A 17483-nucleotide genomic window follows, 5' to 3' on the forward strand; every position below is an offset into this window, starting at 1 on the left:
TCCTCTGCAACTCTCTCTCTCTACTCTCTCAGACAACCATCATCGCTAGGGGGAATTGAGAGCCAACCGTGAACCGCCGGAGCCAATACGGCCGATTTTTCTCCTTCCCATCGACCAGTTACAGTCGATTGCTCCACCATTTTTTCTCTCATTGGCAGGGGTCGATTTTCACCCCTAGCTTTAGGGTGGGAAACTCCCAACCTTGGCCAGTAATAAAAAAGAACATGCTCGTCCATTTCTTGGTATTTGAATGCTGAGTCTCAAATCGAGCCAATGTCTACCTTTTGTCTTTCTTGTGAAAGCTAGCAATGTTGTCCTTGGTGGTGGGCCTCACATTATAAAATGACAAGAACTCTCGATCAGTCAAATTGGGATAAATATTCCTGAAAGGCTCCAAGACCATACGGAAAACTACACATGCACAAAAAAATGCCCTCAGTGTGAAAGGATGGAGTTGAGCAGGTACCAAACTAAGCAAATCCTAAATGTCGCTGGAAAATGTTTTTGTTTCAGGACTAAACACCACCCATACCCATCAAACACTGGGATTTCTGGTGCTGGGAAAGGTTGCACAGAGCTGCCATCATATTCTACCATGGAATTTTGAGAGGGAAAATGGCAAGGAAATGAGTAAGACGAGGTGGGTAAATACCAAGAAACAAGAAAAGGGGAAAAGCATGGGCAAGAATGGGAGCAGGGAAAGGTAGTAACCATCACATGGAATCCTTACCAATGTTACATTAGTAGTTAATCACGAATGACTCTTTGATTTTTGAAAAAGTGAAGGAATAGCAGGGTATGTAGCGGTTTGCAGATGGGCTGGGGTCTATTTAAAAATAGGGCTTGGAAGAAAAAGGGGCCTATAGCTAGGTACACGCCAAGAAAATATACATCATGATAATAGAAGTGTTTTTGTAAAAATTGTCAACATAAATTCCCCACGCCATGGAGCGAAGGGAATTAGTGGGATAGCTGGATGGTCCATTTCATGTTTAAGCCCAATATAAAAATCCTTTGTAAATAGGCTCGAAGTAAAGAGTCTAGGCACAATAGGGATCTGCACACTACATGCCACTTTATTCGAAAAGAAGCAAGTCTCATGCACGTACGTGACTATTTCAATTACATAAAGATGATCTAAGTCGATAAACACAGCACATGATAAACATCACAGGAAAGTAATCTCATATAGTGTTGGTCTAATTCGACAAGAATTCTCTATATATACTAGGTAACTCCAAAGAAGATATATCTTGGAATCTTAAATTACTTGAGTGATACATTTTACTGACTCAAGTATCGGAGTTTTCTCAAGCGTATCATGCCGGAGTCTTCTTAATATTTGTAGGTGAACGGTTGCATTCATGGCGGTGGGACATGTCCTTAATAGTTCTATCGAGAAACTCTATAATATAAGCCCTTCTATCATGCATCTATCCACAATAACCAAACCATAAATTTTGATTTTGGGTCAAACTTATTGTTGATGATTATGTGTGTAGAGTGTATATATCTATGTGTGTGTGTATGCATATGCAGATTGTTGATGCATTTCTTTCACGAGTATGGAGCCCAACAATACAGTTGAATGCCCCACGATGATGCATATGGTTTGAGCATTGATGCGGTGATTGAATGGTCCTGCATGAAATAAACGATAAATAAAGCATATAAACTAAACAAAAAAGAGATAGAGACTTACATGATTCTGCAAAAAAGATAACGTCTACAGGTTGTTTGGGAGGGGGTGAAATCTACTATATTGAGTGATTTTATTGTCTATTATGGCCTTCGATCTATAGCTCTCAATATAATGGAGGAAATAAGGTTCCAGGAAAGTTAAAGATGATGCCTCCCTTTTTTTGAGAGAGAAAGAGTCCCCCGAGATGGTAGATATGTCTTTTCTTGTAGAGATAGTTGATCCACCCACATTTGTACTGGTCCCTATAGAAATCCCCTTCATCCTTTGGAGTAGGAGTCATACTTGCCTTATATCACTTTCGTCAGTCAACTTTCCTTTTATCCCTAGTAATGGGTTTCCAATGGGTTGGACCTTAGTTCATTTCCAATCCAACAGGTGCCCATGATTGTTAAGGTCCATTTTTCCAACAAGAATACATTGAAAATCTTCAACATGAGAGTAAATCATGGTAGAGATATATAGTCTATTTGTCTATGAAAGATTTTGGAAAAATAAAATCCAGGAACTTGCCCTTGATTGTTTTTTTATTTTTATTTTTTGCAATGAAGATCTTCGATGTAGAATTGCAGAAAAATAAGCTCTAGGAGCTTGTCTCTAACTTTCAGCTGTTGTGCGATGCAATGAGGATCTCTGAGGGCAAACCTCAAGGAGACATGTAAAATCCCTTGCAAGGGCCTCTAGAAAGTTTGTTTGTGTGAGGATATGACTACTCGTTTGGATATGAGAGTTTATTGTTTGAGATCGAAGAGTGTAGAAAGCACATTTCCCATATTTGGTGATTCTTTTTACTTTTGTTGGCACTAGCAGATTTTTGACCCCTTGAGGTGATTTCACATTTGTGTTGTTGTTTTGGTATTAAAATTTGAGTTTTTTTTTTTTTTTTTTTGACTGTTGTAACCCACTTTAAGTGGTCAAGCAGCTTGTCGACCCCTTGGGTCCACCTCAAGTAGTTTTCAAGCCCATTGACTTGTTTCCAAGTACAACCCACGTGATGCGGTTATGGAGCTTGGAGGCTTGTTCTTAAAAGAAACTCGCTGATGGTAGTTATGGCGAGAGTGTTAGGTTTCGTTTGATTACACAGATAAGATTAGATGAGATGAGATGTTTTAAATAGTAATGAATAAAATATTATTATAATATAATTTTTTAATATTAATTTTGTATAGAGATTTGAAAAGTTAAATTGTTTATTATATTTTGTATGGAGATTTGAAAAAGTTGTAATGATGAATTGAGATGAGATGAGATGAGATGTTTTAGATTTTAGTAACCAATCGGGGCATTAGTCATAATAGCATGCGCATGCGCATGCGCTAACATTTCTCACTGAGATAGCAAGAGGATTGTTCGACCACTTTGCTAAAACACAAGTGTTCACAAGCTCACATGTGCATGCATAAACCCTGGTTGCTTGTTTTGTAGGGGTAGCATCAAGGCTTGACTCTTGGGATGGTCCTACTTTTTGAGTGAGTGTTATACCTGATTGCATGCCCATGCATTAATCTCGGTTGTTGATGTATATATTTCCAGTAATCACTTATATGTTAATCCATTAACAATGACAGTGAATTAGAAGAATGCCACCCAAAAGGCAACAAAAAAATTTGCCTCCACTGCCAAGTTCGAAACTTGAGGACAACATGGCTCTGGATACTCTTGAGGCAAACCAGCCAACTGATGGCTATGAGTACTTTGTTTCAGAAATTTGACTTAAGTTTTCACTTCTTATGACGCATTGGAGCTCAATTTTGATAGTAAAGCTAATATACGAACTGTGAATGAGTTTATTTCTACATTATTTTAGTGTCACAAGAGTATGTGTTATTAACACTTTAAGAAATTTGAGATGTTCAAGAGGCAATTGAAACACATTTCTATGAAATGAATTTAGACGATTGGAAAAAGTGCTATGAGCTTTTCTCAAACCTTGATTATCAAATAATTAAGTTAAAATCTCAAACGTTGATTATCAAATAATTACGTTATATTTTAACTGATTTAAATTATGTCATGTTTTCATAGGGTATATTTAACTTTTTTTAGTTCTTTATGTAGCACTTAAGTTCTATCAATGTATAGAATAGATCAAATTTGAGGATCAACCATCGAATGGGTTCAAGGTGATTCTAATGTCTTGCTGAGAAAATGGTAAAAGAATTTTTTTTTAATTTTGTGCTTAAAGTACTTTCTATAAAATAACCAAACATATCATCTTTTTCTTTAAAAGAAGTTTTAGGTTGATATAAGTACTTTTTATTAATCTTCCAAACTCAAACCCAAACAGAAGCTTTAAAGCGCACTCTTATCTCCAAGCCTTTAGATAAAATACTCTTAAAAATGACTCCCCCAACAGCTTTCACATCATCAATCAACTCCTCGATCTATATATAATTGCACGAACAAAACGCAGTCGTTGACACTCGGAAATCTTGTACTAGCTACTTCTCCATTCTTCTTTTGCGTGATTTATTTAAGAGCTCAAACAGGTACCAATTTAACAATGCATCTGGCAATCTTTGTATTAAGAACCACTGTACAGAATGCAACCAGTAGGGCGTGCAGATATGTTCATAACCGATGCATCGGATGCTTGCTTTGCTATACATTTCTGCTGTGGGAGTAAATAAAGAAGCTGTATCGTTCAAACGTCTTATCAACTTTGTTGCCACAAATAGTGGAACCTGCACGCAAATATTTACATATATATGCTCATAAGAAGATCATGAAACGGTTAATTAATTAAACCGTATATATAAATATATATATATAGGAATACATTTCTTTGTAACACCAATATCTCCATGCATTTCTAAATATTACAAATTGAAAATGAAAAATACAAATGCCAAAAAAATTGTACAAGCTAGGTTGTACACGTAGCCGTGTTATGTACTGATGATCAATATTAGAAAATAACAAGACGAGTTATGTTACATACGGTCACTTTTACATACTCGTTGTGCATTTCACTTATGTTATTAGTCAAAAAAGTTACTTTATATTAAAAAAGTGATGCAACTAATTATATCGGTAGAGTGCATAAAAATACGTAAAAATGACTACACATATAATTTTTAACTTTAATTATTAGCACTTTCAAGAGTGAAACAAAGTGGGAATATAACATATTTCTCTAATGGAGTGCTTATTTGGGTGGGAATTAGAAAAAACTAATAAAATGACATTGTAATTTAGTATGTATAATCATAAATTTATACGTACGTGATCTGCACTGCTCTTAAGATAGATATTAAGATATTTGATTTTTGTAATTATTATAATTTTTATATTATTTATCTCCTTTTAATTTCCTCATAAATAGAAACATGATTCTGTAGTTGAGAATAATATATATATATATATATATATATATATATATATATATATGTAGATACTCACTTTTCTCCATCAAATATTTCTATTAAGTTATAAAATCTTTAAAATTTACAGCAGTCCTTTTAATTTTGTAAATATTAGGGGAAAGGAATATAGAACCTGGCACTGAACATCTATTCCGCGCTTCTCGTATTCCAAACTAAGGCATCTCGAGAACATCGCCATATACCTGCGACAACGTCGAGATCATTAAAAGAAAAACCTCTCAATGTATGTACGCAGCCAGACAAACCAAAAAGAGGTTAGCTTAGAAGGAAAAAAAAAACCAAAAAGAGGTTAAACATCTTACAACCAACAGTTTCTTCATTTAGAAAAGCTGAACAAAGAAGGAACGATGGTACAGAAGACAAGATTAAAAGATCAGAAAATGACGTACAAAAACCAGAAGAAACTTACGCTTTTGTTGAAGCATATATAGTGCCTAAAGGGAAAGCAGGAACGGCCATGGAGGAGCCAGAACCAATGTTGACAATGGCTCCTTTCTTCTTCTGCAGCATGCCCGGAAGCACAGCTCTCGTCACCCAAGTTGCAGCATCCATATTTACCCTCACGAGGCTCTCCAAAACCTCAGACTCAACCTCATGAAGAAACATCGGATAAGGAGATCCCATCCCTGCATTATTTATCAAAATTCCAACATCTAACCCTTTAATCCCATCCTCCACCATGTTTGATATCTTTTCCCCACTGAATTTCGCTAAGTCTATAACAATACCTTTTACGTCTACTTTTCCTGCAAACATTTCCCGTATTTCGTTCGACGTAGCTTCGAGTTTTGAAGGGCTGCGACCAACTAAGACTAGGTTAATGCCCTTCGAAGCTAACTCAAATGCAAGGGCTTTGCCGATTCCATCGGTGGAGCCAGTTACGAGAGCCCAAGAGCCATACTCATTGAGATTCTTTGCAGGCCTGAAGAACGAAACCCAGACCCATTTGAGAAATCGGATGCAGGTTTTGCAGAGAGAGATGAAGCCTAAAGAACATGCCGCTATCAGGATGAAATCTTGAAACTCCATTGGCGATCGACTGAAGGTCATAACGAAGGTCTCTTTAAAAAGGGCAGAAGGAGTAAAGTGAATTATGATGGCAATTTTTGCCTGGTTCCCACGCGCGTACGTTTGTAGCGTTCTCAGCAAGAGAAGTAGGTGGGTGCAGCTACGTATGTACGAGGTAGCCTACCCCATAATTCTTGGCTGAGAACGCTACGAGGTAGGTGCAGCTCTCTAATTTTATTTATTACAAGAGAAGTGATAAATCTATTAAAATAAATTTATGCGCTGCGGTAATTTAAATAATTATTACGTTAAATTTAGTACTTTATATTGAAATATATTTATAAGTTAATATATAATATCAAATTATTTCAATTTTATAATTTTGTTTTCAAATATCTTTGTTGACTAAACACATCGCTTTCTAAAAATTTAATTTTCGTTTCAAACAAAAATCACATCTTGTACAGACATAAAATGATCTTAGCATCTCGGATTCTCAAGCAAATACCAAAAGAATAATGCTGGCTCACCGAGGATCTTCACTGATTTATTTTATTTTATTTATTTTATTATTAAATAAATATTTTTTAATAAGTTTATAATTTTTATTTATTAAAAAGTTTAATTTAAAAAAAATTAAAAAATTTAACCTTCTCGATAAAAAGTCTCGATGGAGAGTGTTGGTGAATGTAGCACCGCTCGTACCAAAATTTCAGACCTAGCTAGAAGCTTTAGGTCGGCTAGCCATCAAGCTTGGATCTTCTTATAAATAAAAATGGAAACGCCGTATGTACACATTACTCCGTTCGATGCAAACAAGGCATAGGCCATCTTAGCCATGCAGTTGCTATGTTTTACATTCCATATTTCTGGTTAGATCAAGTTTACATTGTAAATGTCACTTTCCGTATCATGATCTTTTTTTTTTTTAGACATCTTCCGTATCATGATCTTAAGGTTTGGTTTCGGAGATCTTGACTCTAATTTTCCGTATCATGCAAATTTAGACTAAAAAAACTCTAATTTTCCGTATCATGCAAATTTAGACTAAAAAACTTAGACTTATGGCTAAGGACAATGCGTTTTTTTTTTTTTTAATTTTTTTAAGTATTTTTTTAAACATTCTTAACCATTAAAAAAAATAAAAATTTACTTAAAGTCACTTCTTTAACTATTAAAAAAATAAAAATAAAATAAAATAATAAAAATATATATGTGATAGGTATATTTGATAGCCATACTATCATTTTCTTTTAGTTAATATGTTTATATATATTAATTTAGTATAGAAGACATTAATCAAGTTTCTAATCTAGCTTACTAATAGTGAATAAGCGGGAAAAAGAGTACGTGACTACGTACGAATAGTGCTACTAAGAGCATTAATTAGTATTTATTTAGGCAAAATTTGGGTTAATATCTCACTTTTTGGCTTTTGGTTATCCATTTAAAACTTGAATTCTAGGTTATATTAGTCATACACTTTCTATAATAATAAGATATTATTTCTTATTTAATTTATCTATTTTTATATTAATGTACATTTTTTATTTTTTAAAATTATTTTTATTTTTAATTTTCATAATTTCCAACAAAACTACAAACTATACTCGTATCATATTTTCATCCGCTATGTTGAGGTGGCATTTTTCATCAACTTTTTATTATTATTTTTTTCTACATTTTTACTGGGCCGTAACAAAATAAATTAGTATAAATAACCCCAAGGGGTTGGCTCAAGTGGTGAACGCCTTGGTCTTAATGTATCACTCCCTTCAAAGTTTAAGGTTCAATACCTCATGAGTGCAAACAATCTTTTAAAGCCACGCTTCTTGGTGAAAAGCCAGTGATTTAACCAATTATGTGTAGAGAAACTTTTAAGAGTATGGTATACAGGACTAGGGTTACTCTGCAAATGTGAGTTCGAGTAATTCTACATACAATTGTGAAGTATGTAAACGTCTTGTAATTATTTTGGAAAAGAGTGGGACACACTATTAAAAAATTAATTTTTTCATATAGGTCTCATGTTTTATTTATTTTTTTAAAACGATTACACAGCGATTACACAGTTCACAGTTACAAATCAAAAGGTCTGCAAAGAAATTTATGCTAAACCATATCAATATAGCTATAAATTAAATAATTGTATTTATTTCGAGCGTGTCAAATTTACAATATTATGAGCTTTAATAACATCTTCAGGATTTAGCAACACAAATAATTACAAGTCAAGTATTTGTAAAAATTTTCAGCTTATATTTTCTTAAATATATTAAAAGTACAAGAAACTATACATCAAAATAAAACTATATATGATATTATCCCGCCACATTAAAGTTAATTTCGTATTCTACCTATCAGATCGAGAGGGGAAAATAATGCATATTATATATATATATATATATATGTTGTATGTATATATATATATATATTTTGAAACTTTGACTATCATTAAAACTTAGCGAGGAGTTACATGTTACAAGTTGTCTAAACAAACAACCATATCAACTACATCATTTGGAATTGATATTGCAGCTTTGGCAAGATTATGGGCATAAACATTGGCTAGTCTTTTGACATATGAGGCCCTCCTGCTAGCTAAAGATGAAAGCCTTGTTTTGATATCACTAATGATTATTCCCACTCTATCCCATCTAGCTATTTGTTGTTCTAATCCCTTTACAATTGTTAGAGAATCTCCCTCTATTATGATAGATCTGTATTCCAATTCATTGACCATACTTGCAGCATATAAAGCACCTAGTCTTTCAGCAAATAGAGGATCCATTAGACTTGGTCTTGAGAATTTTTTGGTAGCCAACACTCTACCTTCATGATCCCGTGCCACTAGACCAAAGCCTGCTCTTCCACTTCCTTTACTCAGACTTGCATCCCAGTTAATTTTGATAACCCCTGAAGGTGGAGATTGCCATATGTTAATCATCTTTTATGTCATTCGAATGTATGTTGTTGGTTCTTCTTGTGTAGCTTTAAATTCTTTAAGAGATTTCCTTACTGTCTTGGCCAATGCATTAGGGTGAGTAAAGGAGTTTTCAAAAATAAATTGATTCCTTTTGTACCAAATGCTTCTTGCTATTATTGCAAATAGTGCCGTAGTATCTTGATCACATTTTGACATTAGTGCCTCAACCAATTCACTGAAGTTTTCAGACTTGATAGAACATTTCTGTAGTCCAGATAAAGCATGACTCCACACATCCATTGTTGAGGAACAATTCCATAAAATATGTGCCACATTTTCTTCCTCATCTTGGCATATAGGGCACTTAGGAGATTCACAAATTTTCTTTTTAGCCAGGTTCACTCTTGTGGGTAATGACTTGAGGCAAGCTCTCCACATGAAATTCTTTAATGCATTTGGGATTTTAAGATTCCAACAGTTGGTCCAATCTACATTCTTAGTGATAGAAGATGAGGATTGACCATCACTCATAGTTTTCAGTTCCATTTGAAGATGATAAGCACTTTTCACATTGATAGTCCAATCCTTGGTTCTAAGCCAAATTAATTTGTCTTTTGCACCAGAGGAGCTAATTGGGATTTTAAAAATTGTTTCAGCCTCATTTTCCTCAAATACTTTCCTTACCAAGTCCTTCTTCCATTGTTTTTTTAAGTGATCAATAAGATTAGCTACTTTGGCCTCCTTAGATAGCACCTGACTTGTAGATTGGACCTTGTATGATAATGGACTAGGAAGCTACCTATGCTGCCAAATGTATGTGCTATGGCCATTACCAATCCTCCACACCGATCCCTTTTCAATTAGATGTCTAGCTGAGCAAATGCTTCTCCATATGAATGATGGTCTGGCCCCTACTTTTGCGTTTAAAAAATCTGTTTTGTTGAAATATTTCACTTTAAGGACCTATGATGCCAAGGATTGAGGCAGTTGCATAATCCTCCATACTTGTTTAGCTAACAAAGTAGTATTGAAACATTTGAAATATCTGAATCCCATTCCTCATGCACTTTTTGCCTTTCCCATTTGGTTCCATGATACCCAATGTGATTTTCTTTCCATTTGTTGTTAGCCCCACCAAAAGTTTTTTATAACTTTATTAAGTTCTTGTAGAAGTGTCTTTGGTAATTTGAAGACCCCCATACAATAAGTTGGTAGACCTTGAATGATAGCCTTGAGTAACACATCTTTTCCCGCCTGTGGTAGGAGTTTGTTTTTCCAGTTGCTCACTCTACTTCTTACTCTGTCCAGGATTCCCTTAAATGCTTGAAACCTTGACTTACATATAAGAGTAGGTAAAACAAGGTACGCTTCATGGAGTTGAGTAGCTCTAAGTCTAGCCATGTCAGGTATATGATCTTTACTCATATTCTTAGTATTTGCACTGAAAAATATTGAGGTTTTATCCTTGTTGAGTTTCTGTCTAGAGCCTCTTTCATATAGGTCAAGCAGATCAAGCATCCTTACCCATTCAAATGCATTGGCATGGCAGAATAATAAGCTATCATCTGTTAAAAAAAAAAAAAAAGTGGTTAATGCACAACTTACTCCTACCAAATTGGAATCCGTGAATTTGCTTGAAAGTTTCAACTTGGTACAAGAGTGAGCTTAGAGCTTCTGCTACCAGGATAAAAAGATAGGGAGATAAGGAGTCTCCCTATCTCATTCCCCTAGTAGGTTGAAACCATGCTTGAGGAGCTCCATTGATGAGTAGGAAGTATGACCTAGTTGAAACACTCTTCATCACCAATTCAATCCATCTTGGATTAAAACCCATCTTTATCATTGTAGCTTTCAATAAGTTCCACTCCACCCTACCATATGTTTTGCTCGTATCAAGCTTCAAAGACATGTAGCCCTCTTGTCCTTTTCCTTTAGTTCTCATGGCATGCATAGCCTCAAAATCCACTATTATATTATCAATGGTTAATCTACCTGGTACAAGGCACTTCGAGTGGGAGATATGTTTTGAGGCAAGATTGTTTAAGTATGTTTGCTAGGACTTTGGAGACTATTTTGTAGATGACATTGCATAAAGATATAGGCCTGAATTCAGTAACTGATTGAGGCTTTTTTACCTTAGGAATTAGTACTATATAAGTCTCATTGATACAAGTTAGGTCACCTTCATGGTTAAGGATATCTAGGACAGCTCGAGTTATATCTTCTCCCACTATGTCCCAATGGTCTTGATAAAATATAGCTGAGAATTCATTAGGTCCAGGAGAACCTAATGGATTCATTTGGAATAAAGCTATCCTTACCTCAGTTCCATTGAGGCTTTTGTTAAGTGCCTGTTCATGTGGTCATCCACTTTTTTCTCTAAAAACTTCAAGCATTCATGGATCTTATCAGGTTGAGAAGTTGAAAATAGCTTCTTGTAATATAACTCGAATGTTTCTGAAATGTCCTTTCTGTTGCAAGCTTCAGTTCCATCCTCTCACACAATTTTTTGGATTTCATTGATTTTTCTTCTCTAATTTGCAACTCTGTGGAAGAATTTTGTGTTTCTATCTCATGTTTGAGCCAGGATTGTTTGGCCCTTTGTTTCCATCTTGCATTGTCTGCTTCCAATAGAACTTCTATTTCTTTTTGCTCTTGTTTTACTGCTGCCGACAAATTTCCCTTGTTAGCATTCTGCATTTTAGTAAGTTTGTCAAGTTTATCCTAAGCCTGTTTCCATTTTGTGTCGAGGGATTGCTTCTTCCAATGCACTAGAGATTCCTTGCATTTTTTTAATTTATTGTGAACACCCCTTACATAAGATCCCTGCCATGGTATATTTTAGTTCCAACTAGATTGTATAAATTAATTGCATTGATCCCTTAGTTCCCAACTTGCCTCATATCTGAATATCTTGGTTCTGCCTCCTCTTTCACTTCTTCTTCTCTCCATTCCATTTCCCATGTCGAACACAATAAAACAATGGTTAGAAGATTATGCTACCAAGTCATTAATCCGGTTATCAGAAAATTGGTTGATCCAGGCTAAGTTAGCAAAGACTCGATCCAACCTGTCCTTAGTAATTTGAGCTCCCTTCCTTCCATTATTCTATGTGAATTTTGTCCCTTCATAGCCTAGATAACTTAGGCCACAGAACTCCATTGTTTCCCCTAAATTTTTCATTTGTTGATAAGGCCTTGGGGCTGCCCCTTGTTTTCCAGGTTGGTGTAATAATACCTCATTAAAGTCCCCAAAACAGATCCAAGCTTTATCATTGTTTAAGCACTCTCATTAGCTGCCATGTATTGTCTCTTTCTAAGGTTGTGGGTTGTCCATAGAACCCAGTTACCTGTAGGATTATTTGGGATCCATCGCTTTTATAAGATAAGGAGATGTGATTATGGGAATAATTTTCTAAGGAGTTTTCATCTGTGCTATTTCATAAAAAAGCAAGTCCTCCACTTAGGCCTCTACTCTCAACTACAAAACTACTGTCATAACCCATTAAGTTTCTGGCTTCTTCTACTTTCCTTCTTCCACATATGGTTTCTATTAGGAAGACTACCTTTGACCTCTTTGTCTTTACCCAAAAGTGAAGTTCTTGGATTGTACGAGGGTTGCCAAGCCCTCTATAGTTCTAGCTAAGGCTCACCATTGCTATGGGTAGAGTTGCACAGCAGCCTCCACCAACCCAGTTTCACAACAGCCTTGTTCCCTTTCCTTTTCAATCTTCTGTTTCTTTCCAATTTGATCCTTCTCTCCTATTATAATATTCACTTCTCTCCTTTTATAACTTAGGGTCTCCTTTTCAGTAGTTGTTTGAGGGTTGCAATTTGCTGCCCTTGTCCTTCTTTTCCGTGTGTTCCCCTTAGGTTTGGTTCCTTTCATCTTAGTTTTTGTGGTTGTTAATACCACTGATTCCCCTTTTTGTCAAGATAAGTTGAGTTGGGTGAAGTCATTAGTACTTGGGTTCTTTTCCATTTCTAGTATGTGATCTTCTAGTTCCATCAGTCCCTCTTTACTTTCTTTGTTTAATTCTTCTATCTCTAATTTAGTCTTGACTTTCCTTTCACTTCTACAGTTTTTTCCATGGCAATAGATTCATGTTCCTCTTCCTCTGTCTCCATATAGTCCTTACTCTCAGTATGCAATTGTATCCTGTTTATTTCTTGGTTTTCATTTCTGGCTGCCTGTTTTTGTGATCTCTCATTCTCTTCAGCCTTTGATTTCTCATAACTAGTACTCCTTTCCAGTGTCTCTCGGTTCCCTTCATTTTGGCCCTGTTCAATTGCACCCCCATACTTCCTACAGTCAAATATATTTGTGTTCATGGGTTGAGTTCGAAGCCAAGGTCCAAACTATTGGATCTTCTCCCTTTCTCCCCTCTGTTCAGTTCTTTGTCTAGTGCATCTCTTTCCTTGATGGAATAGTATGCCACAATGAAGGTAGAATGATTGTAGACTTTCATATTTGAAGTATATCCAATATTGTTGTCCTTCAAAATTCAGCTATCGACACTTCAATAGAGGCTTGTGAATGTTTATAGCAACTTTTACTCTTAGGTATCTACCCCAAGTTGAGCCATCCGAATCTGCATTGACCCTAATAACATGTCCAAGGGTTGCTCCAAATTGACTTCCCAACTCTTCAGTCATAGTTGCTAGGGGCATACTATGGAATTTTACCCAAAAAGGTTCATATCTAAATTGCAATAAATTAAGAGCATCAGATTCATCCACTTCTTGAAGGGTCAAGAGGTTCTTATCAAAAAAACAAGGTCTCCCATGAGAACCTTATCTTTATCAGCTATGTTTTGGAATTCAATTAGGAATTTCTGATACCACAGTTCCTTAAACCTCACCCATCCCATCAGTTTCCATATTATAGCCATCGTTTTCCTAAAAGGTTCATTGTTAAGGCATTTCAGAGAGGACTTTACCAGTTATGCAATGTTGTCAATGAACTCCATATTTGTTTGCATGAGCAACATGGTAAGTTGAGTTTTCTTCATTCTTCAGGTTCAGTCTTTCCCAGTGCTTCGACAATTCTTCCTTTGCCATTGCCATTGTTTTCTGCACTACACTCTCAACAAGGAGAGACTAAACCCTTGGTTTGAAGCAAAGAACACCGCCTTAGCTCAAATGAAGGATGCACCATCTTACTGCTTCTCTAGAGAAAAGAAGGACCTCAAAACTTTTCCACATATGCATACTTATATGTTGTATGTGATAGTGAGAAAATAATACATACAAAATATGATATCTTCTAATAATAAATCACATCATTCAACGTGCATAAAAAATAATATTAAAAAAGTGCATGAGTTACTATATCATTGTATATATGTTGAATTACAGTTTCCATATATACAAATTAGTGTCACTAAAAATAAATAAAATTGGTAATGACATGCCTTGGAAGCGCGCGTGGCTTATGCATGTGCCAATCCTTTAAAATCGACGACAAGCGAACGCTATCATCTGTCATGGGTGGTGGTCTAATCAGTGGTGGAAGCAGCATTTGTATTGAGGGGTTAACTTTTTTATTGTGTAATATATTTATATAAAGAGTAATGCTAAATATAATTTTAAGTAGGATTGTTCATTAGGGTTAGGTTTTTTTCTGACTTGGATAATTGGGTTTCGGTTAAGGATTCTGGCCTAGATCAAATTCGGGCTAGAACTCGTGTTGCAAATGGACCTACTCAGTCTGGGTACTGGTTTTGTAACCCAGGTACCTAGATTTAAATATAAAAAAATCTTAAGCTTAAAAACTACCTTATCTTCAGATCTTCTGAAGGGAACTTATTATTTCCGCCACTACCCCTCCTCTCTCTCTCTCTCTTTCTCCCCTCAACCCCACTTGAGTTTTTGTGGCAATTTCTCTCTCTACTCAGACCTCTCTCACATGTGAAACCGTAAAATCTTAGTTGCCATGTTTCTCTATTTTAGGCTTCGACATAAATTGTATTTTATTTCTCTACTGCCTAAATTGTGAATATGAAATATGAAATTTTTTATTAGATTCTATGGTATTTTTTGTTCAGCATACTATTTCTGTTATTGCATTGTATCCACAAGGTTGTTTATGGTGTGCTTGGCTATTAGCAAAATGCACAATCCTTTTACTAGGGTAATCATGGCCTCTATTTTGAGTGCACTCACTTTAGTGATAAAATAGTGATTTATATTCTATTTTACTAATCGCAAATATGAACAACCCTGCCATGGAGGTAAGCATGGTCCTTGTTTCTACTTCTAATGCTATTACAATTATGATTGTGGATAAATTCTTATTATTGAAATAAAATGTTTCTAAAAATATCGTTGCTATTTTTTAGAACTACTTGTTTAAGCATTCTATAACTGGCTTATGTTTATATCACGAGTATCGGTTCACTGCTTATTGAGTCGGTGGACTCATCCCTTTATCTCCACCATTTTTTTCAGATGACTTTGATAGTTATGAAAGTTGGAGTAGATAGCACATGAAAATAATATAAGAGAAATGTGAGATAAGTGTCAGGAGGCATTAGTGGGTTTGTTTGAGTTAAGAGAAATTTTGCTAATGTTTAGTTTGTTTTACTTGGAAAAACTTTTTAGATTTTTTATTTGGAAGAAATTTTTTTGTATTTAAGTTTTGAGAAATGATATTTGCAGTCTAGGAATATGCATTCCCTGTGTACTCTATATGAAAAAAGTGGATAAATCTAAAAATTATTTTTTTTAATGGTGGTTCCCACTTTTTTTTTTTTAAAGGGAGTACATGGGGCACTTCAGGACTGTAGCATTACCCTTAAGGTGAAGTTTGAATAGTGAGTTGAGATGAAAATTAAAAGTTGAATAAAATATTGTCAGAATATTATTTTTTTGAAATTTGAAAAAATTGATCAATTGTTTACTATATTTTTGTGTAAAAATTTGAAAAAAACTGTAATTATTAGATGAGATGAGTTGAGATCAACTTTGAATCAAAACGCGACCCCGTTTGGGTAGTGGAGTGTTATTCATTATTTTATCATTACTTTTCACATATTTTATCCAATTTTTCACTATTATTAATTATTTTATCATTACTTTACCTCTACTAGCTAGTCACAAATTTCATGTTAAATAATTCATTTAAAAGTAAGGATTAGATGAGACGAGGTTATTATATTTTTATTATTGTATATTTCAGGTTAAATAATTCACACCAAGGTACGGGCGTGACATCACGTCTTGCAACCTATAAAGTGTAAGTTGGTAATCAATGATAAAATGGGGCATTTTATATGATAAAATTGTAGCCTGCCAATTATCATGATTTACCTTAATCATGAAAGTGCATGGTGACTTCTAACTGGTATGGAGTATATTGATTTGGTCGAAGGTGATTTGTTGTTATGAAAAATACCATCAATTGAATTATAAATTTACTATTTCTAATAGCATTTGATTTGAGGCTTGTTTAGATATTCTCAAAATTTCTCAAAATTTTCCTCTTAAATATCACTCAAATACAAAACACTTTTCAATTTCAAATATACTAAGAAATATCCCTAGATATACTAATATGAAAACATCCCAAAATGTACTTGAAAATATTCTTAGATATACTAACATTCCCCTTAAATTTGAGGTGGCAAAGTCAACTGGAGTTTGGAAACTAGATCACCCAACCGATCAAGTGGATGGGATTTCGTGAATATCTCAGTAAAATTTCCTTTGGAGGGGACAAAATGTAAGTGAATGAGGACTGTTGAAAATGATGGCATACGAAATGACAATCAATTTTAATGTGTTTAGTATGTTCATGAAACACATCGACATGAGCTATTTGCATGGCACTCTGATTATCACAATGTACACAAGAGCTAATCAGTTGAGGAGCACCCATGTCTGTCAAAAGCCATCATAACTATAAAAGTTCAGATGTCGAGTATGCTAGTGCACGATATTTAACCTCAGTGCTAAAAAACAATGATAATCCTGAAGATGAAAGTGGATAACAATTACCCAACTAGAGCAACAAGGAAGAAGCTAAGAGGACTCTGGGAAGGGTGTTGGTGCAGGAGAACTTTCTAACGCATTAATTGGAATGAGAATGACATTGGAGTCTGAGAAACTTGTAGTCTCCACAAAGGAATTAGAAAATAAAGCTATAGAGGGGTTAATGAAGACATGTGAATGTGTGGAGGTAGAACGTGAGAACATGGAAAGGCTCGTAAAGAGTCTATGTTCCCAAGAATATATATGATGAGAGACTCGTAGATGTTTGGTTATGGGATCATGGCAGCAATAATCTTTTTGGGTTAAGTCATAACCAAGAAAGTAACATAACAGAGAATAGGGTTCAAGTTTGGTATGTTCAAGGGGAGGAAAAGTGACAAAACAAGCACAACCAAAGACTAGAAGTAGGGAACAATTAGGAATTTTGTCATGGAGAAGCTCAAATGGAGACTTGTTGTTGAGTGTGGATGAGG

At 35.0% G+C, this 17483-nt stretch overlaps 1 protein-coding gene across 1 annotated transcript; it reads right to left on the reverse strand.

Moving 5' to 3' along the window:
* Window positions 1-3939: 3939 nt before the first annotated feature.
* On the reverse strand, window positions 3940-6153 carry LOC122294962 (very-long-chain 3-oxoacyl-CoA reductase 1-like). The gene is made up of 3 exons (XM_043103951.1): window positions 5495-6153; window positions 5198-5267; window positions 3940-4383 (listed from the first exon to the last, which is right to left on the reverse strand). Exons 1-3 carry the CDS (start codon window positions 6133-6135, stop codon window positions 4141-4143), a joined length of 954 nt encoding a protein of 317 aa, XP_042959885.1. The 5' UTR covers window positions 6136-6153; the 3' UTR covers window positions 3940-4140.
* Between the last annotated feature and the right edge of the window lie 11330 nt (window positions 6154-17483).

This window comes from Carya illinoinensis, chromosome 14 (genome assembly GCF_018687715.1).
Source record: "Carya illinoinensis cultivar Pawnee chromosome 14, C.illinoinensisPawnee_v1, whole genome shotgun sequence".
Lineage (NCBI taxonomy): Eukaryota > Viridiplantae > Streptophyta > Magnoliopsida > Fagales > Juglandaceae > Carya > Carya illinoinensis.